This window comes from Oryx dammah, unplaced genomic scaffold (genome assembly GCF_014754425.2).
Source record: "Oryx dammah isolate SB20612 unplaced genomic scaffold, SCBI_Odam_1.1 HiC_scaffold_13, whole genome shotgun sequence".
In the NCBI taxonomy this organism is placed as follows: domain Eukaryota; kingdom Metazoa; phylum Chordata; class Mammalia; order Artiodactyla; family Bovidae; genus Oryx; species Oryx dammah.
The window spans coordinates 12809343-12832314 of record NW_024070197.1 but is presented as its reverse complement, the minus strand read 5'-3'; the positions used below and the strand labels follow the sequence as shown (position 1 = coordinate 12832314).

Sequence of the window (22972 nt, the reverse complement as noted above, 5' to 3'; positions counted from 1 at the left end):
ACTCCGTTAAGGCTGCACGCAAACACCTAGCGTGGGGTGAAGCACCTGGGGGACGCTGGGCGAGTCTGCCTCGGCCACCAGCAGAGCCTGCCACTCGCTCTGCGGCGGACCCGGCGGTGGCGCGCAGTCAGAAGAGCAGCCTTAGGATGCGCAAGTGTGTGGACTGAGCGCAATTACTCTGATATTTCCCCGACGCTCTGAGAAGCCCTCCAGAGGATGCCAGGCTGTATAACAGGAAGCTGTGGAAATGAGATGGTCTAGGGATCCAGACAGCATTCCCTCGGGCAGCTTTCTCTCCTCCTCTCTGTAGCGGGGTTGATGGAAGGGGGTGGCCTGTGGGAGGGGCCTCGGCACACGTGTTATTTCCTCTGGCTGTTTACTGTCTGTACCACCCTGTCCTGTCCTGCCCACCCCAGCTGCCGCCTCCTCCCCCACCAGGAGGGTAGTGCCAGGAGCGGGAATGTGGTCGATCTGGCAGACAGTGGGTCCCCAAGTGTCCCTGTTGGGCGCCTCCTTATGCATCTAGAAAAACACCAGCTGTGTGCCAGACCCCGTCCCTTGGACCGCACAGTGTGGAAATTGGCAAGTAAACAGGTAATGGCTCCAATAATGATTCAGGAAGTGGGAAGTGTTACAAAGGAGAGGTCCAGGATTGTGTAGCGGGGGAGTCACACTTCTCTCCACCCCTTTTCCTGTGAGGTTGGAGGCCCTCTGATGCTCTGCCCAGGATAACTTCATTCTGTATAATGGAGTCACACTTCTCTCCACCCCTTTTCCTGTGACGTTGGAGGCTCTCTGATGCTCTGCCCAGGGTAACTTCATTCTGTATAATGCATGAGGGGTTCTGATCCCAAGCCCAGAATCACACCTGCCCCCGATTTTCTGCGTTTTCGCTCCATTCCTTGTCACCTCTCTTCCATTAGCACCACACTCTCCCCATCAGCTCTCTGCTCTGCTCCCTCCTGTCCCTAAAAACAACCCAAGGCTTCCTCCAGATGACCTTGGCTCTGGCTGGCTGTTGGCTCTTCCTGGAATGCTCTCATATCCTCATGGCTCACCCCCTACAGCTACTTCAGGCCTTTGCTCAAATATCTCCCAGTAAGGCTCTGACTACTTTTGACTACCTTGCTCTGTCACTTAGCACTTCCCTGCTATAAGTAAGGTGAATGACATTGGCATTATGTGGCGTTATGTGGCATTGCCTTTATATATGAAAGTGAAAGTGAAGTCTCTCCATCATGTCCGACTCTTTGCGACCGCATGCACTGAAGCCTACCAGGCTCCTCCGTCCATGGGATTTTCCAGGCAAGAGTACTGGAGTGGGCTGCCATTTCCTTCTCCAGGGGAACTTCCCAACCCAGGGATCGAACCCAGACCTCCCGCATTGCAGACAGGCACTTTACCATCTGAGCCACCAGGGAAGTATACATATATATGTGTATAATTGATTTCTTTGGCTGTCCTGGTCTTCACTGCAGTGCGCGGACTTCTCGCTGTGGTAGCTTCTCTTGTTGCAGAGCACGGGGCTCTAGGCATGCAGGCTTCAGGAGTTGCGGCTTGGCAGCTCTAGAGCGTGGGCTCCGTAGTTGTGTCGCATGGGCTCAGTTGCCCCGCAGGATGTGGAATCTTCCCGGACCAGGGATGGAACCCGTGTCCCCCAAACGGGCAGGTGGATCCTTATCCACTTCGACACAAGGGAAGTCCCCTACGATTACCCTCTGTCATTTGCCCTAACCTGGCACATTAGCTATTATGTCTGTTTCTCTACTTGTGGCCTCCCTGCCCGACAAAACATTCGTCCCATGGGGCTGGCGCTTTTGCATGTTTTGTTCACCATTCTATCACAACAAATGCTCAGTGAAGATTAAGTGAATAAAAAGAATGTCCTCCGCCCTTGGGAGAGGTGGTAGGCAGGCAGGTGGTGACTGGAGGGTGGGGTGGGACTGGGAATAAGGCCTTGTGTGGCTTCCTCCTGGAGACTCCCTCACGCTGTCCTCCTTCTTGCAGAGACACCCAACACAGCCGGAGCAGGGGCCACAGGGGGCATCATTGGGGGAATCATCGCTGCCATCATCGCTACTGCTGTGGCCGCCACGGGCATCCTGATCTGCAGGCAGCAGCGGAAGGAGCAGAGGCTGCAGGGGGCAGAGGAGGAGGAGGAGTGAGTGAAGGGTCCTAAGAAGTGGATGGGGGACGGGTCCCTGGACCGGGGTGCACAGGGTGGGAGAGGAGGCTAGGAGAAAGTTGTTGGTAATGGTTGTGACGCTGAAATGGCTCAGCTTCTCTGCATACCAGTGCTGAATCAAATCTTCAAGACAGAATTTGGGATGACTGGCAGGCTACTGTCCAGAGGATTGCAAAGAATCGGACACCACTGAATCGACGTAGCACGCACCCAGAAAAGAGTAGCTTTATTGCTTTGCCAGGCAAAGGGGGACACAGCAGGCTACTGCCCTCAGAACCCAAGTGTCCTAACTTGGGGAAGATATTGAGAAGTTTTATAGTAATTGTTCAAAGAGGGTGTGATCATCCCATGGACATTCTTCTGATGGGTTGGTGTTGAGGTAAGTAGGAGTCAGCAGCATCAATCTTCAGGTCCAACTGGTCTGGGGTCTACATGCTTGTGGGCCACTTACCATCATTAATCAGTTGCTTCTCCCACTTGGAGGGGATTTCTTTATCTGCAGAGTAGTTCAAAGATACTGTTGTGTGTGTATCCATTAATAGGGAAACAGGACCTTGGCCCAAGGCTGCTCTTAACTGTTTGTTTCTCCCTGGTCTTGCATCTCCTGCCTTCCCTAAGTAACAACTGCTTGAATCTCCCCACTGGCACTCAGGGAAGGTCATGGAGGCTGAATGAAGGGTGTTTTCTATAAACAAAGAAATGGGGGACACAGAAAGGCCTTGTGCCCCAGGACTCCCACAGGACCCTGCACTGTATCAACTCTGTGAAACAGAGTGATCCAAAATGACCAGGACTTAAATGGGGTGGAGAGGAGGGTTTATTTCCTAGAAATCATGGCCATGACAATTCTGCTCTGTGATGTCATCAGAGTCCAGGTTCCTGCTATCTTGTTGTTCTGCCTTCCCTTCACTCACATTCCAAGATGGCTCCCTTCTCTCTTATCATTGTCTATGGACAGGACAACCAGACATGGCCATCCTGGCCTCAGGGACCACCCTGCCTGCCAGTGGGGAGGGGAAATGGAAATAGAGGGCAGTCCTGTGAGGGAACCATCACATTCTCTCATTTCCCATTGGCCAGGGTCTAGTCACATGGCTGCCCTAGTTGCAGAGGAAGCTGGGAAATGTAGTCTTTATTCTGGGGTGGCCACATGCCCAGTCAAAATCCGTATTACTGTGAAAAAAGAGGAATATTGGGGCTATTGGGGAAACTAGCTCCACTCCTCTTGGCAGAGCACTTGCCATGAGAGGCCTCTTGACATCTGTACAGCATCTTGTGGAGACTTGTAAGAGGCCTTGCACTTGTGATCTCAGTGAAGCCTCGTATCCATCCATTCATTTGTTCATTCAGTAGGTAATTCAGAAAGTATCCCCGTGGGGCAAGGCCCTTAAATTTAGGAACACAATGATGAGACAAAACACTTAAAAGATGTCCAAAGAAGGGCTTCTCTGGTGGCCCCAGTAGTTAAGAATCCGCCTGCCCATGCAGGGGACACGGATTTGATCCCTTGTCCCGCAGGATCCCACACGGTACAGAGCAACCAATCCTTTGCATCACACACACTGAGCCCGTGTGCCTAGGGCCTGTGCTCTGCAAGAAGAGAAGCCCATGCACCTTAGGGAAGACTCAGCACAGCCAAATACATAAATAAGCCTTTCAAAAAATGTCCAAAAAATAATAAATTTAAAATGCAAATAAAAGATATCCACACACATCAACGTATCATATCAAGGAAACCTAAATTCTCAGACAGGGCTAAGGATGGATACACATCTTCTCAAAAAGGAAACAGGTTCAGAGAGCTGAAATCACTTGCTGAAATTTGTTCGGCAAGAAAGTTTTGGGGGCAAAATGGTTTTGAAATAATGTGACCCAGCGTGTATGAGGGGAGCACTTGTTAAAAATGCACCTTCCTGGGCTTAACCCCAAACCTACTAAATCAGCACTTTCACAAGAAGGGCTTGGCATCTGTATTATAACAAGCTCCCTAAGATGGACGTTTGTGAACCAGTCTTAATCATCTAGTCCATGCAAACCAACAACCTGCTGATGTTCTCATCTTCTAAGCCTGTGAGACCCAGTGGTGTCTGAGATGGCGCTGGCCTTGAGCTCCTGGGGTTCCCAGTCTGGAGAAGACAGATCCATCCCCAGACAATGACAGTCCAGGATGGCTAGGAGTGGGCTAGGGAAACTGAAGGAGCTGAGCGCGGCTACAGAGAGCACCTGACTCAGCCTGAAAGATCAGGGAGGGCTTCCTGGAGGCAGGGACATCCGAGCTGGGGATTGAAGGTGTAGTGAGCACCCGCCGTTATTATATATACAGGATACTGTGGCCTGTGGGTGTGCAGAATGAGGGAATTTAATATAGTTTGGGCGACAAGAAAGCGTTTCACTCATTCTTTTCATTCTCTCTCTTTTTTTAATCATTTCTTTGGCTGCGCGGGTCTTCATTGCTGTGCCCCGGCTTTCTCTGGTCACAGCGAGCAGAGGCTAGTCTCTAGCTGCGGTGCGCAGGCTCCTCACTGTGGGGCTTCTCTCGTTGCAGGGCATGGGCTCTAGGGGCACTGGCTTCAGTATTTGCAGCCTGTGGTTCTAGATGCAGGCTCAGTAGTTGTGGCCCATGGGTTTATTTGGCTCACGGCACACAGGGTCTTAGTTCCCGGACCAGGGATCGAACCCATGGCCCCTGCAGTAGCAGGCAAATTCTTAATCACTGGACCACCCTGGAAGTTCTCATTCTGTCTTTCTCCAACTATGTCCTGATACTCCTCATCGTGGGTTCTGGGAACACGACACAAATCTCATTTTCCTCCCCTCACACTTTGCAGCGGGATGCAATTGTTGAATGAGATCAGAAGTAATATTTCAAATACAAACTCAGTACGTGCCCCATTAGAGACACATAGCTAGCTATGATCCTATCACAGGAACTCTGGCTCCTCCTGGAGAGTCAGGAGGACTTCCTGGAAGAAGAGAAATTCATGGAATGAGTAGGAGACAGCAGGGAAAGGGGAGGTGGGTGGTGGAAAAGGGAGATCGGGTAGAGGAGAGATGTGCGGTGGCTCTGGAATAGAGGGGTTCTCAGGGCTTAGCCTCCACTGACTTACCTCCTGCCCCACAGACTGGAGGGACCTCCCTCATACAAGCCACCGACCCCAAAGGCAAAGCTGGAGGAACCAGAGATGGTAAGCACTTGCCCTGGAGCCCAGCCTGCCCCCACCTCCCCACCCACCTTCCCCCACTGAGGCCAGGGCTGGAAGTGGGGAACTTGGGGGAAGAGGCTGTCAGGGTAGGGGGTGGTCCTGACTTGTCCCTCTCTCTCCCATCAAAGCCCTCCCAGCTTTTCACCCTGGGGGCCTCGGAGCACAGCCCACTCAAGACCCCCTACTTTGATGCTGGTGTCTCATGTGCCGAGCAGGTAGGAACTCGGGATAGGTCAAGGGTGGATTTGGGATCTGAGTTTAAGGGCCTCCTTACATAAGAGGAGGCTTCCCAGGTGGTGCTAGTGGTAAAGAATCTGCCTGCCAGTGCACGAGACGCAGGACTCTGGGTGGGAAAGATCCCCTAGAGTAGGAAATGGCAACTCACTCCAGTATTCTTGCCTGGAGAATCCCATGGACAGAGGAACCTGGCGGGCTACAGCCCACGGAGTCCCACAGAGTTAGATATGACTGAGCACGCATGCAGAATCTTACGTAACAGATCAAGGATTTAAAGGTTATAACTCAAGTTCAGGGCTGTATCTCTGGTCAGAGCTGAGAGAACTGAGATGGATTTAGGATTCAGTGAGGATGGACATGGTTTTGAAAGTCCAAGGACAAGGGATGAGAGTGAAAATCACTCTATCAAAGAGGACCAGTTGAGTGTCTCCATTTGCTGGATACTGTGCCTGGAACTGGGACAAGACAGATAGTCACTCCCCTCAGTGGCCTCCTGGAGGTCAGGAGGTGGCTGTTGAATTTGAGAACAAGTCAAGTTTCAAGGGTAGAGCTTAAGTTTAGGTCAAGATTGAATTCAAAGGCTCATGGGGAAAGACCAGGGTTTCAGTGATCAAAAAAAAAAAAAAATGGAGAAGCTTAGGATCAGTGGGGTAGGGTCCATGCTCTGGGCTTTGAGTTAAGAACCACCTACATGATTATCTCAATATCAACCCAGGGAACAAGGGGTGACACAGGGTGAGGTCTGGTCTGGTTGGCATGGGGAGACGGTGGTCAGGATTTGAGGGTCAAGGAGCAAACTGGGATTCTGTGTCATGCTCAAGAGGTAACCTTGGGTTCATTCCCTCCCCATTCCCAGGAAATGCCTCGATACCATGAGCTGCCCACCTTGGAAGAGCGGTCAGGGCCCCTGATCCTTGGGGCCACAAGCCTGGGGTCCCCCATCCTGGTGCCCCCAGGGCCACCTGCTGTGGAGAGGGTCTCCCTGGATCTAGAGGACGAGGAGGAGGAGGAAGACTATATGGACAAGATCAACCCCATCTATGACGCCCTGTCCTACTCCAGCCCCCCTGAGTCCTACCAGGGCAAAGGCTTTGTCATGTCCCGGGCCATGTATGTGTGAGCCACCGTGGCCTTGCCCTTTCACCTCTCATTTTTTGATATCTTAACTTTCTGTCAGGGATCTAGGGCCCCTGACCTCGGGCCCAGCCACTGTCAGTTAGCACACATGCATCTCATCTTTGATATCTATCTTGGTGGCTCCACTGTGACCTCTAATCAATGATCTCTGATTCAGAGAAACTGAATGGAAACCTGATAAGCTTAGGAGGGGCTGGAGAAGGTAGATTTCTGCTCACACTCTTACCCAAGGATTCACCAGACATAGATTATACCTCTCACAACCCACCATCTCCAGACTCCTCCCAAATCCCAAAGAAGACCCCAGACCTGATCTTTCCCCAGGCAGTAACTCCCAATAGATCTGCTGGGGTGGGTGCTGGGGACATTCTGCTGCTCAGACCTGAGCCCTCCAGGCAGCAGAACCTCTGTCACCCATTCCCGTCCCTGTCCCCTAAAGGTGCAGGGAGGGGATTCCCCAGCCCAAAGCAGAACTTCCCCATCTCCTCCCTCCTGCAGGCAGGAGTCTCAGGGTACCGACCCTTCTTCCCTGTGCCCCCACTACCCCAATTCCTGTCTCCAGAGAATTAAGCCCCAGCTCAGGGCTACATGGGGTGAGCCTCATGCAGAGTGTGCCTTGCTGATGCCAACCTTGGAAGAAGAATCTGCTGTTACTTTGAAGACTACTGAGCCCTTTTACTCCTGCCCAGTGGGACTGGACCCAGACATCTCCCTGGGGGTTGGGGGGAGTGGATCATCTGGGTTAGGGATAGGGGATGTGGTTTTTAATATAGCATTTCCTACAAAATATGAGTTTGTACTTTGACCAGGTCTCTACTGGTGTTTTCTGTGGGCTGTTTAGGGGATAGGGGTGGAACATAATGGGTAATGAATGGCGGGGGGGGGGGGGGGGGGGTTGGCGCAGGGTCCAGGGCTTGAGGGAATCAGTAGACTAGAAGTTAAGATAGGTTACAGACAAAAAGAAAAGGACCAAAGATATGAAAGAAATAAGTGAGGGGATAATGAGCAAAAATGCATAAGCCATGGTTAATAGAAGGAGCGGGAGGAGTCCAGGGCATAAGGAAAAATAATCTGCAAGAGCAGTCTAATGGGTAATGGGCAGAAATAAACAGAACAAAGGAGAAATAGCAGTAACTAAGTACAAGGGGCTGGGGTGTAATGAGTAAGAGTAGGCCAAAGGCAAAATTATGAATAATGTTGTAACAGGAGCTCAGGGCATGATGAGTAATAGATCTCAATGAATGAGCCAGGGGTCAGTCAGTTCAGTTCAGTCGCTCAGTTGTGTCCGACTCTTTGTGACCTCACGAATCGCAGCACACCAGGCCTCCCTGTCCATCACCAACTCCCAGAGTTTACTCAAACTCATGTCCATCAAGTCAGTGATGCCATCCAGCCTTCTCATCCTCTGTCATCCCCCTCTCCTCCTGCCCCCAATCCCTCCCAGCATCAGAGTCTTTTCCAATGAGTCAGCTCTTCGCATGAGGTGGCCAAAGTATTGGAGTTTCAGCTTTAGCATCAGTCCTTCCAATGAACACCCAGGACTGATCTCCTTTAGAATGGACTGGTTGGATCTCCTTGCAGTCCAAGGGACTCTCAAGAGTCTTCTCCAACACCACAGTTCAAAAGCATCAATTCTTTGGTGCTCAGCTTTCTTCACAGTCCAACTCTCACATCCATACATGACCACTGGAAAAACCATAGCCTTGACTAGACGGACCTTTGTTGGCAAAGTAATGTCTCTGCTTTTGAATATACTATCTAGGTTGGTCATAACTTTCCTTCCAAGGAGTAAGCATCTTTTAATTTCATGGCTGCAATCACCATCTGCAGTTATTTTGGAGCCCAGAAAAATAAAGTCTGACACTGCTTCCACTGTTTCCCTATCTACTTCCCATGAAGTGATGCGACCAGATGCCATGATCTTAGTTTTCTGAATGTTGAGCTTTAAGCCAACCTTTTCACTCTCCTCTTTCACTTTCATCAAGAGGCTCTTTAGCTCCTCTTCACTTTCTGCCATAAGGGTAGTGTCATCTGCATATCTGAGGTTATTGGTATTTCTCCCGACAATCTTGATTCCAGCTTGTGCCTCTTCCAGCCCAGCGTTTCTCATGATGTATTCTGCATATAAGTTAAATAAGCAGAGTGACAATATACAGCCTTGACGTACTCTTTTTCCTATTTGGAACCAGTCTGTTGTTCCATGTCCAGTTCTAACTGTTGCTTCCTGACCTGCATATAGGTTTCTCAAGAGGCAGGTCAGGTGGTCTGGTATTCCCATCTCTTTCAGAACTTTCCACAGTTTATTGTGATCCACACAGTCAACACCAAAATCAAATTGATTATATTCTTTGCAGGCAAAGATGGAGAAGCTCTATACAGTCAGCAAAAACAAGACCAAGATCTGACTGTGGCTCAGGTAATGAACTCCTTATTGCCAAATTCAGACTTAAATTGAAGAAAGTAGGGAAAACCACTAGACCATTCAGGTATGACCTAAATCAAATCCGTTATGATTATACAGTGGAAGTGAGAAATAGATTTAAGGGACTAGATCTGATAGATAGAGTGCCTGATGAACTATGGACAGAGGTTCATGACATTGTACAGGAGACAGGGATCAAGACCATCCCCATGGAAAAGAAATGCATAAAAGCAAAATGGTTGTCTGAGGGGGCCTTACAAATAGCTGTGAAAAGAAGAGAAGCGAAAAGCAAAGGAGAAAAGGAAAGATATAAGCACCTGAATGCAGAGTTCCAAAGAATAGCAAGGAGAGATAAGAAAGCCTTCCTTAGCAATCAATGCAAAGAAATAGAGGAAAACAACAGAACGGGAAAGACTAGCGATCTCTTCAAGAGAATTAGAGATACCAAGGGAACATTTCACGCAAAAATGGGCTCAATAAAGGACAGAAATGGTATGGACCTAACAGAAGCAGAAGATATTAAGAAGACATGGCAAGAATACACAGAAGAACTGTACAAAAAAGAGCTTCACGACCCAGATAATCACGATGGTGTGATCACTCACCTAGAGCCAGACATCCTGGAATGTGAAGTCAAGTAGGCCTTAGAAAGCATGACTACGAACAAAGCTAGTGGAGTTGATGGAATTCCAGTTGAGCTATTTCAAATCCTGAAAGATGATGCTTTGAAAGTGCTGCACTCAATATGTCACCAAATTGGGAAAATTCAGCAGTAGACACAGGACTGGAAAAGGTCAGTTTTCATTCCAATCCCAAAGAAAGGCAATGCCAAAGAATGCTCAAACTTCCGCACAGTTGCACTCATCTCACACGCTAGTAAAGTAATGCTCAAAATTCTCCAAGCCAGGCTTCAGAAATACGTGAACGGTGAACTTCCAGATGTTCAAGCTCGTTTTAGAAAAGGCAGAGGAACCAGAGATCAAATTGCCAACATCCGCTGGATCATGGAAAAAGCAAGAGAGTTCCAGAAAAACATCTATTTATGCTTTATTGACTATGCGAAAGCCTTTGACTGTGTGGATCACAATCAACTGTGGAAAATTCTGTAAGAGCCAGGGCTAGAGGAATGAATAAGGGAGAAACAGGGGCCACAGGCAAGTTGAGCAATAGACATAAAGCCTGATGCTCAATTAAGGTACAGCTAGAAGAGCGTGGGAGGAATTCCCTGGTGGTCCAGCAGCTAAGACTCTGCAGCTCCCAATGCAGGCGGACAGGGTTCCATCCCTGGGCAGGGAACTAGATTCCACGTGCTGCAACTAAGAATTCACAGGTCACAACTAAAGATCCCACATGTCCAGCCGTGCAGCCAATTATTAATAGACACATATATAAAAAAAAAAAAGAAAAAGAAAGTGGGAAATGAACAGGCGTAATAGGGCTAAAAGTCGTACAGGCAACTAAGTTGAAATGAATGGAGCGGAAGGCATGCTGGGTAATGGGATAGGAATGAATGGGCCAAAGATAGAAGCTTCAGTGCCTGAGGCAAGGGTTGGGGGAAAGACACAGAAAGCATGATGGGTAACGAAAGGGGTGGGCCTACGGCAACAGTCCCGTTAAATAGGTAAGAGGCATTGTGGGTAACAAGAAGCAGGACAGAGTTCACAAAACGGGTTAGAATTCTTCCCGTGGCACTGTGGGAAGGGCTAGCACTTCCGGCTTTCGGTCTCCGACTTCGGACTAGGGGGCCGCCCCTTTGCCGCGGTGCCTGCTGGGACGCGAGGGCTGACCTTGCTGCCTAGCAGCCTCTGCTGCGCAACCCATCTTTATCCGTGTCCCTTGACCCTCACACGTTAGCCAATGAACACACAAGATGGCTTACGACACCAGGGTCCGACCCCCTGTACCTGCAGGAGCCAATCAGGAAGCTGCAAGGGCCAAGGCCGACCAATTATCATTAACAACTTCGCCACGGGGCGGAGTCGAAAGAGGGACGCCTTCGGAAATGGGGCGGAGGTGTTACGACAATGGGCGGTGCAAAGTGAGCAGCACAGACCAATGGTGGGTGAGCCCCGGAACCCGCGGCATGGCGAGCCAATCGGCGTGGGCTCCCCAAGCCAATGGGAAGGGCACGGAGGTGTGCTGTGACCTGTCTGCGAGTGGGAACCAACAGAAAAGGACGTTCCAAAGAGGTGGGTGGGACTCTCATCCATGACTCCAATAGTAAGGCCAGACCCTGAAGCTGGAGGGAGGACCTCAGGGCCCGCTAAACCAATGGGCTCGGTGGGGCGGGGCGACCGTGGCGGCGGCGGCGGCGGCGGCAGCGGGTTCGGTTGCGCGTGGCCCACGGTGTGGGAGCGGAGCCCGGACCGGGAGGAGGCGCTACAGCGCGTAAGAATTGGGGTTCTGAGCCGGGGCGGGGGGGCTGGGGGTGTTGGCTGGAGACTCAGCCTGGAGCCTGCGGGCTTTGACCTCTGCCCTCTGACCTTTTCCCTTGCAGGCGACCATGGGGAACGTATTGGCCGCTAGCTCGCCGCCCGCAGGGCCGCCGCCGCCGCCTGCGCCTCCCCTCGTGGGACTGCCGCCACCTCCGCCCTCTCCTCCCGGCTTCACTTTGCCGCCACTCGGGGGCGGCCTGGGCGCTGGGGCTGGCACAGGTCGAGGTTCCGAACGGAGCCCCGGGACTGCTGCTGCCAGCGCTGGAGGGACTGGGGACGATGGGGCCTGCGGCTGCCTGCCCAACCCGGGCACGTTCGAGGAGTGCCACCGGAAGTGCAAGGGTGAGGGGCTAGGGGCCTGGCAGGGGTGTGATGGCCCGGATCTCGGGGGAAGGAGGAGCGCACTGAGGACCTTGGGAATTGGCACAGACCATTGGAATCATTTAACAGAGCGTTAGGAGTTGACGTTGGGATCGAATAGTGGAACATTGAACCTGGGGCTTAGAATGATGGGATCAAATGATGGAACCTCAGGATGGAACGCCAGAGCGGTACAGAAAAACCTTAAGGACCTGATGTGCCCCAGGAATCGGCCAAGCCAGCCTCATGTGATCGGGAGGGAAACCGAGGCCCAAGGTCACAGTGTCAGCAATGGATCAGTGGGGGTGGAAGCCAAGGCTTCTGGATCCTGGCTTGGAGTAATTGTGGTAGTGAAAGTGGTGGTGGGTCATTGAGCACTGTGCTGGCATTCAGTGTGTGTTAACTCATTAAACCCTTGCAGTATTTCTATGTGGTGAGTATCTTCAACTAACAGATAGGTTTGACATGGATAAAATAACTTGCCTAAGGTCACACAAGCGGTAGATGGTGGCACTGGCATTTGGAAGCAGGCAAAGGCTTTGGTCCTGAGCCCCTCTTCTGGGCTGTTCTGCCTCTTTGCTGGATGAGGTGCTTTGTGCAGTGTGCTGGTTCCTGGAGAAGGGAGAGTGGGGACCCTAGGGAAGAAAGGGATGAGAGATGGGGTGTATGTGTTGAAGTGTGACAGCATTTTTCTCTCCTTCAGAGCTGTTTCCTGTTCAGATGGAAGGTGTGAAGCTCACAGTCAACAAAGGGTTGAGTAATCATTTCCAGGTGAGCCTTTCTTGTGCCATTATCCTCCAGAGGTCATCCCAACCATCCCTCTGCATCTGCACATCCAGTCCTTTAGTGAAAGTGAAGTCGCTCAGTCATGTCCAACTCTTTGCCACCCCATGGACTGTAGCCTACCAGGCTTCTCAGTCCATGGGATTTTCCAGGCAAGAGTGCTGGAGTGGGTTGCCATTCCCTTCTCCAGTCCTTTAACTCCTTAAAGATCTGGGCTCCTTGATACTTAAAGACACCAGAGACAGTGCCAGGCTGACCACTCAATCTGGGGGCCGTGGTAGGGTTTAGGGACCCACCCCCGCAACCAACATCCAGGCAGGGATGAAGTACCAGGTATGCCCCACACATCCCTTCTCTCTAGTGTCTAATCTAGTCAGGCCACACCTCCCAGTCTTCATCCCCTGCCATGCCCAGAGACGCCCTGACTGGGAAGTCAGATTGGCAAGCATCCCCCATCCCAGGCTGGAGGGGAGCTGACCTGGAAATGGGCTCGGCTGGGTTCCTTGGGGAGTGGTGCACGGGCTCATCACCGCAGCCCTCCCTCTTCTCCCAGGTGAACCACACAGTAGCCCTCAGCACAATCGGGGAGTCCAACTACCACTTCGGGGTGACGTACGTGGGGACGAAGCAGCTGAGTCCCACAGAGGTGAGATACCTTTTGCCATTCATTCATTCATTGAATCTTTCTTCTAACAAATATTGTAGCCAATCAGTGGAAGAAAGCTTTGTCATTAGGAGACTGGGCTGCTGGTGGTGTGGGGAGGTGGGAACAAGGTCTCTCCAGAGTGCATCGAAACCTGGGTCCTTCCTTCATCCTGACCCCCACTTTTCTGCGTGAGTCTGAGGACACCAGGGTCACCAAGCAGTGATGACCCAGAGTGGGCAGGGCTGGGCTGCAGATCACGCAGGGCTTTGAAGGCCAAGCCAGGCATTTGAACTTCCACTAGGGGGCACTGGAGAGCCACGGAAAGATTTAAAGGAGGGGAAGATGCGGTGATATGAGTGCTTTGGAAATAGCATTTCTCAGGCTGTCTGCGGAAGCTGGGTTAGAAGACTGAAGGCAAAACTGGAAGCCCAGAAGGAGGCCGGGGCAGGACACAGGTGGAATTGGGGGGCTAAATTAGGTTTTTGCTTGTGTTACCTATTTCCATGCAATAAACTTATTTTTTCAGCAAACCTTCAGGGCACCCCCCATGTCCTGCCCTTCTCTGTGCTGGGTAGTTCTGGGGACACAGCAGTAACTGAGACAGCCGTAGGGGCTCACAGCCGAGTGGAGAAAGAGAATAAGCTTGTCCCAAGAGAGGAACAGTCCAGGGAGAGTAGGACTGAAATGGGGGAACCCAAAGGCTGAGCCCAGAGGAGAGCCTAACTCAGCCTAGGTGGTCTTAGAGGGCTTCCTGGAGGAGAGGACCTCATTCTAGGCTTCCCAGTCCTAGGCTTCTCACCAGAGCCCATCATGCATGTCCATCCAGGACGCTAGGCCTCTCACCTCTAACCCTGCCCTCTACCCCGCAGGCATTCCCCGTGCTGGTGGGTGACATGGATAACAGTGGCAGCCTCAATGCTCAGGTCATTCATCAGCTGGGCCCTGGCCTCAGGTCCAAGATGGCCATCCAGGTGAGTGGGAGGATGGAGTCGGCAACGGCCCCCAGCCTCCCTGAGCCCCAAGCTGCCCTTGGGTGTTGAAACCAAGAACTCAAGGCACTGTGCAGCCAGACAAACTGAAACATCAGAGTCTGGAGCAGAGAAAGGCTTATTGCAAAGATCAAGCGAGAAATATGAGTGGCTGGTTCTCTACAGACCAAACTCCCCCATAGTTTTCAGGGCGTGAGTGAGTGAAGTCGCTCAGTCGTGCCCGACTCTTTGCGACGCTGTGGGCTGTAGCCTGCCAGGCTCCTCCGTCCATGGGATTTTCTAGGCAAGAATGCTGGAGTGGGATGCTATTTCTTCCTCCAGAGGATCTTCCGACCCAGGGACTGAACTCAGGTCTCCCGCATTGCAGGCAGACTCTTCACTGTCTGAGCCACCAGGGAAGCCCAGTTTTCAGGGCAGGGCTTTTACAGGCACACTGCAGCCAGGGTGCTGCAGGATGTGTGACCTCCTTCTGGTTGGTCAGTAGTGAGGCCATAGGGTGGGTGGTGTGCCAGGAGTCTTGTGCTCAGCTGGAAGTTGCCATCCTCCTGGGTGGAGGCCCTAGCAGTCCTTGACAGGAGCTAGGATTCCACCTTATCAGGGCACTGTTGTGCTGTGCTTAGTCACTCAGTTGGGTCCGACTTTTTTCGACCCTTTGGATTGTAGCCAGCGAGGCTACTCTGTCCATGGGATTTTTCAGACAACTTTTCAGAATACTGGAGTGGGTTGCGATTTCTTCCTCCAGGGGAATCTTCCTGACCCAGGGATCAAACCCGGGTCTCCTGTGGCTCCTGCATTGCAGGCGGGTTCTTGACTTGCTGAGCCCTAAGAAAAGCCCTCCCGGCACTATTGTGTGACTCTTAGCGGATTGCTTTTCCTTTCTTTCTGCTTTCTCTCTCTTCTCTGATGAGTAAATGGATCTGCCCTCAGGGAAGGTCTAGGAGGTTGAAGCCTTTTTCCTACAGACAAAAAGAGGAGGCCTCTGAAAGGCCTTTTGTACCCCGGCGGGCCCCATGGAGTCCTGCTCAGTTTCACCCTCATACTTGGCCCTCCCCCCACAGACCCAGCAGTCGAAGTTTGTGAACTGGCAGGTGGATGGGGAGTACCGGGGCTCCGACTTCACAGCAGCCGTCACTTTGGGGAACCCAGACGTCCTGGTGGGTTCAGGTAAGAGGCACAGGGCTTGGAAGGTGGTCAGACCCCCTGCCCAGCAAATCCATTTCTCCCTCTGACCCTCCTTTTCTGCCGTCCAAAAAATGGTATCAGGGGCAGCCGTGACTTCAGAACACAGAGCATCAATTAGGTCCTGTAGCCTCATGGGGGAAGAAACAGGTTCAAGTCCCAGCTCTGCCACTGGGTTCACTGCATTTGGGGGTGAGGGGTGGGGGGAGCTTCCATCACCCTCATGGGCCTTGGCTTCCTCATTTGTTAAAATCGGGTTGCCTTGCAGGGTTGTTGAGCAGGTCATGTGTGGAAAGTCACACATGGGGTCAGGCATGTGACAGGTCCCAAGGAAGTGAGCTGCTGCATTGCTCCTGGGGCTCTGGGGTTGCTCGGGGACACAGAGCTGACCCCAAGGCAGGCAGAGTCCACATGCAGCTGAGGGGAGGCAAGTCAGTCTGCAATAGAGGGTGACAAGAAAGATTCCTGTTTGGGTTGGCTGGGGGGCAAGGACCTGCTGACTAATGTCTGCACTTCTGGTCTCTCCTCTCTGCTTCCCCCTTTTTTATTTTCGTCTCTGGGCATCTGCCTTTAATTTCTCTACATTGACCTGATGTTTCTTGACTATGAGTCATATATTCCATGTCCAGAGGATATGGTGGTGAACTAAGGAAAATTAAGTCTGTCTTCTGGACATTCTAGTGGTGATTTTTATATTATGTATATTAAGGGAGGCATGCACACATGCTAAGTCACTTCAGTCTTCTTGAACTCTTTCTGACCCCATGGACTGTAGCCCACCAGGCTCCTCTGTCCAGGGTAGAGTCCATGCAAGAATACTGGAGTGGGTTGCCCTGGCCTTCTCCAGGGGACCTTCCCGACTCAGGGTCTTCTAGAAGGCACCTGAACACAGGTGTCTTTTATCTCCTGCATTGGCACGTAGGTTATTTATTACTAGCGCCACCTGGGAAGCCCCTGGAACCTTCCATTCTAGAGACACGAGTAAAGCAGATGGGTGATGGAGCCTTATGGAAAGATGGTGGCATCAGGAGGGGCTGGTGGAGTCTTGAGAGAAGGCCTCATGACATAGGTGATATCTGAACGAAGACAGAAGGATGTGAGGGAAGGTGCCAAGCAGATATGTGGGAAAAGAGCTTTTCAGCCAGAAGGAACAGCGAGTGCAAAAGCCCTGAGGTACGACCCTTCACTGGAACATTGAGGAGGACTGGAGCTGTAACAAATGAGGAAGGAGGGCAAGTGGTAGAAGTCAGGATGGCAGGGCTGAAACATAAAGCTCTGGACAGCTTCTGAGTCTGAGGCCACAAGAGGATTTTGAAAGGGACAGGATCATCCAACATAGCTTCTTACAGGACCTCTTGTGCCCACCTTTGGAAACCAGGCCACACGGGGGCAGCGAGGGGATAAGCGGAGGTCTGGGGGTCTGGATGTACCTTGAAGGCGGAGCAATAGCATTCGCTGCTGGATTCCGTGTGGGGGGTAAGAGGGAGGTCAGAGTTGAGAAGTCAGCCTTTTTGTGGGGCGGGGGGGGCTTGACCCACCAGAAGGGTAGAGTTGATGATTCCAGATTCTTGTGCCTGCTGTTCGCTCTATCAGGAAAAGCAGGCTCTTGGGCAGTGAGTGCGTGAAGGCACCTAGCACCTGGAACTGTGCTGGGAACAGAGTAGGCATTCAGAAAATAGTGGGCGAAGGAGTGAGCAGCGGTCACCGCAGGTCCTTTTTCCCACCTGGCGCCCTTTGCCAGGCCCTCGGCATACTGTGTTCACCCGGGCCTTCATCCAGTCACTCGAGCCAATGAGGATTGGCTCGTGCAATCCTTCACAGCCCTGAGGGGTGGTGTCGCCGTTATCCCTGTCTGATTGAGGCCCAGAGAGGGCAAGTACTTCCCCAAGGACACACAGTGAGGCCACCTCCAGAGTCCACGGCACCAGGGCCTCCACCCCTGCAAACACTCACCAGCATCGGCCTCTCTAGGTCTCTCTTCCCTGGAGCCCAAGGCCACCAATGACACACAGTGACACTCTTGTCTCTTAGTCCCTATGGACATCCCTTCCTCCCCTCAAGCACCAATCAGAACTTCTGGGCCCAGGGCAGTACTGAGGATATGAGTAGTTACTCATGTAATTATTCATGACCAATGACAGCTGGTGCTCCACCCATTCTGAGTCTTGATTTCCCCATCCATCTCAAAGACACAATCACAGCAAGTACACCTTGGTGAAGGAATCAATGGGCGGACCTGTCAGCCCCTTATGAGGCCAGACACAGCTAGTTAGGGTCCACTGTGGGATGGGTCTCTGGGCTGCCCCACAACAGACAAGGGGATCGGGGTTCTCACAGGTGAGGAAAGCAAGGTCTGGTGTGAAATCGGCCTCGCCCCAGGATCGCACAGTGAGAAAGCAGAGGGCCTGGCGTTAGAATCACAGTCGAGGCCTAACGAGGAGCCCGCGGACTACCTGGTACCCTCCCCTGGCCTCAGCTCCTCCTCTGGGGCCTTGGCTTCGTTCTGAGCACCCCGAATGTGTGCCCACCCTGGGACACACAGCCCCTCCCTGGCCAGTAGCCAAGACACTTGCCTTGAGACAAATAATCACAGTGACTGTGTTACTGTTGGGAGAACGCCTACTCGGGAGAGGTCCAGGTTGCTGTGAGAGCTTACAACAGGAGGGCCCAGCTCGCCTGGAGTGACGAGGACAGTGTCTTGATGCCAGTGTCTAGACAGAGGAGGGTGAAGAGAAGGGCAGCGCTCCCGGAGGAAGGCTGTGTGGCCAAAGCCCCAGGGAGCGCAGCGTGGGGAGGGCAGGAAGCTGTTCTGTCAGGCCCCAGCCAAGAGCCCACTGTGTACCCCCTCCCCAGGGAGCCAGATATGGCCCCAGCCCCACAGGTTCCAGGAAACCCGCACTCTGCCCCTTGTCCGAGGCCACCTCTTTGCTCTCAGACCTATAATAGGTGTTGTTTTCCTTCTCATGGAGTTTCGAACTCAGTGGGTTCTTCACAGCCACTTCAGGCACTGCATCCTAAAGGAGATCAGTCTTGGGTGTTCACTGGAAGGACTGATGTTGAAGCTGAAACTCCAATACTTTGGCCACCTGATGTGAAGAGCTAACTCATTGGAAAAGACCCCGATGCTGGGAGGGATTGGGGGCAGGAGGAGAAGGAGGCGACAGAGGATGAGATGGCTGGATGGCATCACCACCTCAATGGACATGAGTTTGAGTGAACTCCGGGAGTTGGTGATGGACAGGGAGGCCTGATGTGGTACAGTCCGTGGGGTCTTGAAGAGTCGGACATGACTCAGCAACTGAACTAAACTGGTCTGAAGGAGATGGAGGTGCTAGGAAAGGGCAGGATGTTCAAGAAAAAGGCCTGTGAGGATGAGCACTGTGCAAGGACTTGTGACGCTCTCGGAGGAAGTCTGTTGAAAGCTGGGGATGAACCACAGGGGGCTTTGCCCCCGTGTCCTAAGAAGCCAGGGTGTCCTTGATGCTGGGGCCTCATGGCAGGTTCTGAGCAGGGGGAGCAGGGTCGGGTGTGCGCTTTAACAAGATCCCTCTACGTGTGAAGCTGCTTGGAGAGGATGAGACTGGGACAGGAGGCCAAGGAGGAGGGTAGGGCTTGGGAAGCAGAGGGTGTGGCAAGCCAAGGAGATGGGGGGTGGGAGAGGAGTTCGGGGTCTCGAAGCCCTCAGTCTAAACCATGACCAGAGGCTCTTGAGTTGAAGTCCCTGTGTGACCCCTGGATGGTCACTTCTCTCTGTGGGCCCGAGGTTCCCCTTCTCTTGGGACAGAGGCTGCTCTTGTCCAGAGGTTTGCGGGTGATGGCTTAACAACCAGCTGGCGGAGGAGGGGCCAGGAGGTGGGTCAGTGTCACCCACTCCCAGGGAGAAGCCAGCTCCAGCCTGCCCTGACCGCAGCCGCCCCCAGTGGCAGCCCCTGCCTGGGTGTGCCTGAAGATGCGAGCAGGTCCCATCCTGTCCTCCCGGCCTGTCCCGCCCTCTCAGGCCAGTCCCCACTCAGTGCCTCTGATCTCTGTCCAGGGAAGCATCTGCACGCCTGTGCTTTCCTTGTCCTTGCCTGTGCCCACCTCCTTCCCCCCTGCCCCGGTCTTCCCCTTCTGGCTGGGTGTCCATCTCTAAGCTTATCTCACCGGTCCTCACCTGCTCTGTCCTTCAGGTTGGGCGTCGTCAGGGCCTGCCATCCACCTCCATCTCTGACCGCTTCCCCGTCTTTACAGAGGCGACCCTTGCTCTCCGGTTCTCCATCATCACTCCCTCTGCGTCCCCCACTGCCTCTCTTCCTTCCTGGCCCTTGCCCTCCGCGGTGATCACCTCTGTGGTGTCCACCCTCCTGGGCTCTCAAAGACAGACAGTTTCAGTCCTTGGGCTCGAGGAGTTCAGCCCGGTGGTGGAGTGGGCGGTTAGCAAACACTGAGGGGCCCTCAGAGCCATCCTTGCTGCCCAGGGGCCCGGGAAGTGGACTTCCGCAGGGCGGGTCTCCATGGCAGCTGGGCCCAGGCTGTGTGCTGAGCACGCCTTGTGCACACCACGCCTGCATCCAGCTCTCTGCTCTTCCTGAGTCTTGCGAGGTGCCCCGCTCACAGGGAAGTGGTGCCCGTGGCCCTCAGTTACCCCTGCACCAAGTGCTGGGATTTGAACCCAGGCCGTCTGGTCCCCCAGAGTGTGCTCTCACCTACCACTCGTGGTGGCAGGGTGGCGCGAAGCCTGAGCTCAGGAGATGGGGAGCCCTGGATTCTGCCCCTGACGTGTCCTGTGACCATGTGGGAGCGACTTGACTCCTCAGCCTCTGCAGCCTTCTGTGTAAAGGGAGGTGAATGCAGAGTAGATGAGGTCCTGGGGGCCGTGGGAGGCTGACCTCAGTCCTGGGAACGACTCCAGCAAGGAGCCCAAGTGGGAGGCCCAAGGAAGTGGGAGGCCAGTCTGGTGCCTTAACCGGGTGGAAACTAACCACCAAGCTCAGAAGTCGTGACTCTACCTCTCGCCTGCAGGGATCCTCGTGGCCCACTACCTCCAGAGCATCACGCCGTGCCTGGCCCTGGGCGGAGAGCTGGTCTACCACCGGCGGCCCGGAGAGGAGGGCGCTGTTATGTCGCTAGCTGGGAAGTACACATGTGAGTCTGGGAGCCCGGAGCCCTGGGACTAAGGGAGGAGGGGCTAGGGGCTGGACTCCTGGGTCTGAGGGAGGAGGGGCAAAACCTGGGCCCCTGTCTGCCTAAGCCCCCTTGGTAACCCACCTGCTCTCTTCCAGTGAACAACTGGTTGGCGACAGTAACATTGGGTCAGGCGGGCATGCATGCGACGTATTACCACAAAGCCAGTGACCAGGTGAGCCCATCTGGGGACTGGCTGGCTGGGTATGGGGCGCCCAGGACTGGCGTGCCTGAGAGTCCAGCCTAGGAGGCTGACTCGTGTGTGTTGCCCTGGCCCCTCCAGCTGCAGGTGGGTGTGGAGTTTGAGGCCAGCACAAGGATGCAGGACACAAGTGTCTCCTTTGGGTACCAGCTGGACCTGCCCAAGGCCAACCTCCTCTTCAAAGGTACAGATCTCCCTTTCCTTACGAGAGAAAGAAGCAAGAGGTGACCCGGCCCTGAGTGGGGTACAGGCCGAGGAAGTGGGAGAGGGCGGCACGCTGGCCCACATTACCCAGGAGTGCTGGTTGAGACGGTGCTGGCCGAGGAAGTGGGAGAGGGCAGCATGCCAGCCCCACATTACCCAGGAGCGCTCGTTAAGACGGTGCGGGGGCACCTGGGCCCTGAGCTTTGCAGGGAGCACCCCCACCCCAGCCAGCAGCCCTCAGCAGTCTGCATGCACGGCCCTTGCTTCTCTTTTTTTCACGCATGGAAGGCAAGTTGGAGCGCAGCCGGCCTTGCCCCACTGTCTCCCCTTAGAGAGGCTCCCCGGTCGCAGCCAGACCCACAACCTTCCCCCAGGCTGACTGAGTCTCATCTTAAGTTTCTCTTTGCATCTCAGTAGCTCTTGGGTTTGGGGTGTGTGGAGACCACCCCCGGAAAGGCCGCTTCAGTGGCCCTGGTTCAAGGCTTCTAAAGGCAACCAGGGGAAGTCCCCAGTGGTCCAGTGGTCTCACTCTCAACTGCTGAGGGCCCGGGTTCGATCCCTGCTCAGGGAACTAAAATCCCAAAAGCCATGCAGTGTGGCCAAAAAAAATTTTTTTTAACGAAAGTAGCCAGGAGGCCCCGGGAGAGGGGTTTGTTTGCCTCTGAAACCTGCCTTAAGCCCTCACTCTGCAGTCAACCCCGGGTCTGAGGCTGCGTTTGGACTGCAGCATCTCTGGTCCCTTTCAGTGAGTCCTTGAGCTCCACTGGGTACAGACAGCAGCGAGCACTTGCACCCATCAGGTCCTGGGCACGAGCCCTAGAGATTTTAGTCTTCGTTTCAGCAGATACTCAGAACCTGCTCTGTGCCCAGCTGGGGACACAACAGTGACCTGGCCCCCCCAAACCCAGGGCTCACAGTGGCGGGGACAGGCCCATCCACACAGAGCAGCGACCCGATGTGGACAAGACTGGGACTGAGGGTAGTCCACGGGGTGGCTGAGGGCTGCCGGAGGGGAGGGGTCGCGGAGCTCAGGACTGAAGCACGTGGGGGTGTGCAGAGGGCTCCCGGCGGCGGGGCAGCACGGGCGGCGGCCTGGCTGGTGGTGTCTGAGTGTCGGGTGAGGCTCGTCACGCAGCTGTCCACCCACAGGCTCCGTGGACAGCAACTGGATCGTGGGCGCCACGCTAGAGAAGAAGCTCCCACCGCTGCCCCTGACGCTGGCCCTCGGGGCTTTCCTGAATCACCGAAAGAACAAGTTCCAGTGCGGCTTCGGCCTCACCATTGGCTGAGCCCCCGCAGGCCCCACCTTCCTCGCCCTTTCTCCTTCTGCTCCCACCTCCCCCTCCCCCTGCCAAGGAGGGGAGACCTGAGCCCCCCTCCCCCTCCCTTCCCTCCCTCCTCGGGGGTCAGGGGGCAGCGGAAAGGAGGGGACCCATCACCCCAGCAGCTGAAGGGGGGATTCTCCGAAGGACAGGCACGGCAGGATGTGGAGGACAAGGGGCCGCATGCCCAGTAGTCTTGGAGTCCAGGAAGCAATTCTGGAGTCAAGGGGCCTACGGGATTCTGAGCACCAGGGGCAGAGGCGGCCAGACAACCTCAGGGAGGTGTTGGGGTGTCCCCGTTCCCCCGAAATGGCCAAATGGGCCCAGCCCCAAGGGGGCAGCAAGGAGAGGTGCGTCCCCAGTCACCCCGCCCCTGCCCGCTTTCCCATCCACCCCTCGGTATAAATCATGTTTATAAGTTATGGAAGAACCGGGACATTTTACAAAAAAAATAAAAAATAACAAAAAATATACGTGGGGAAAAAAAAGAAATGGGAGGCCTCTG

General features: G+C 53.8%; 2 protein-coding genes across 3 annotated transcripts in view; both read left to right on the top strand.

Annotated features, from left to right (window-relative positions):
• The window catches only part of NECTIN2 (nectin cell adhesion molecule 2), a 32891-nt gene extending 25317 nt beyond the window's left edge, over window positions 1-7574 (top strand). The window contains exons 6-10 of one of the 2 annotated variants that reach the window (XM_040252559.1): window positions 2008-2161; window positions 5307-5370; window positions 5517-5603; window positions 6482-6735; window positions 7261-7574. In XM_040252559.1, coding sequence (XP_040108493.1) covers window positions 2008-2161; window positions 5307-5370; window positions 5517-5603; window positions 6482-6735; window positions 7261-7567 — 866 coding nt within the window. In that variant the 3' untranslated portion in view covers window positions 7568-7574. Of the gene's footprint in view, window positions 1-2007; window positions 2162-5306; window positions 5371-5516; window positions 5604-6481 lie in introns of both variants that reach the window. The other variant, XM_040252560.1, reaches the window with a different exon arrangement.
• A 3895-nt stretch (window positions 7575-11469) lies between these two features.
• TOMM40 (translocase of outer mitochondrial membrane 40) lies at window positions 11470-22945 on the top strand. Its single transcript, XM_040252587.1, has 10 exons — window positions 11470-11572; window positions 11682-11961; window positions 12683-12750; window positions 13316-13408; window positions 14278-14379; window positions 15456-15561; window positions 20578-20700; window positions 20838-20914; window positions 21023-21125; window positions 22295-22945. Exons 2-10 carry the CDS (start codon window positions 11688-11690, stop codon window positions 22432-22434), a joined length of 1086 nt encoding a protein of 361 aa, XP_040108521.1. The 5' UTR covers window positions 11470-11572; window positions 11682-11687; the 3' UTR covers window positions 22435-22945.
• Window positions 22946-22972: the final 27 nt, after the last annotated feature.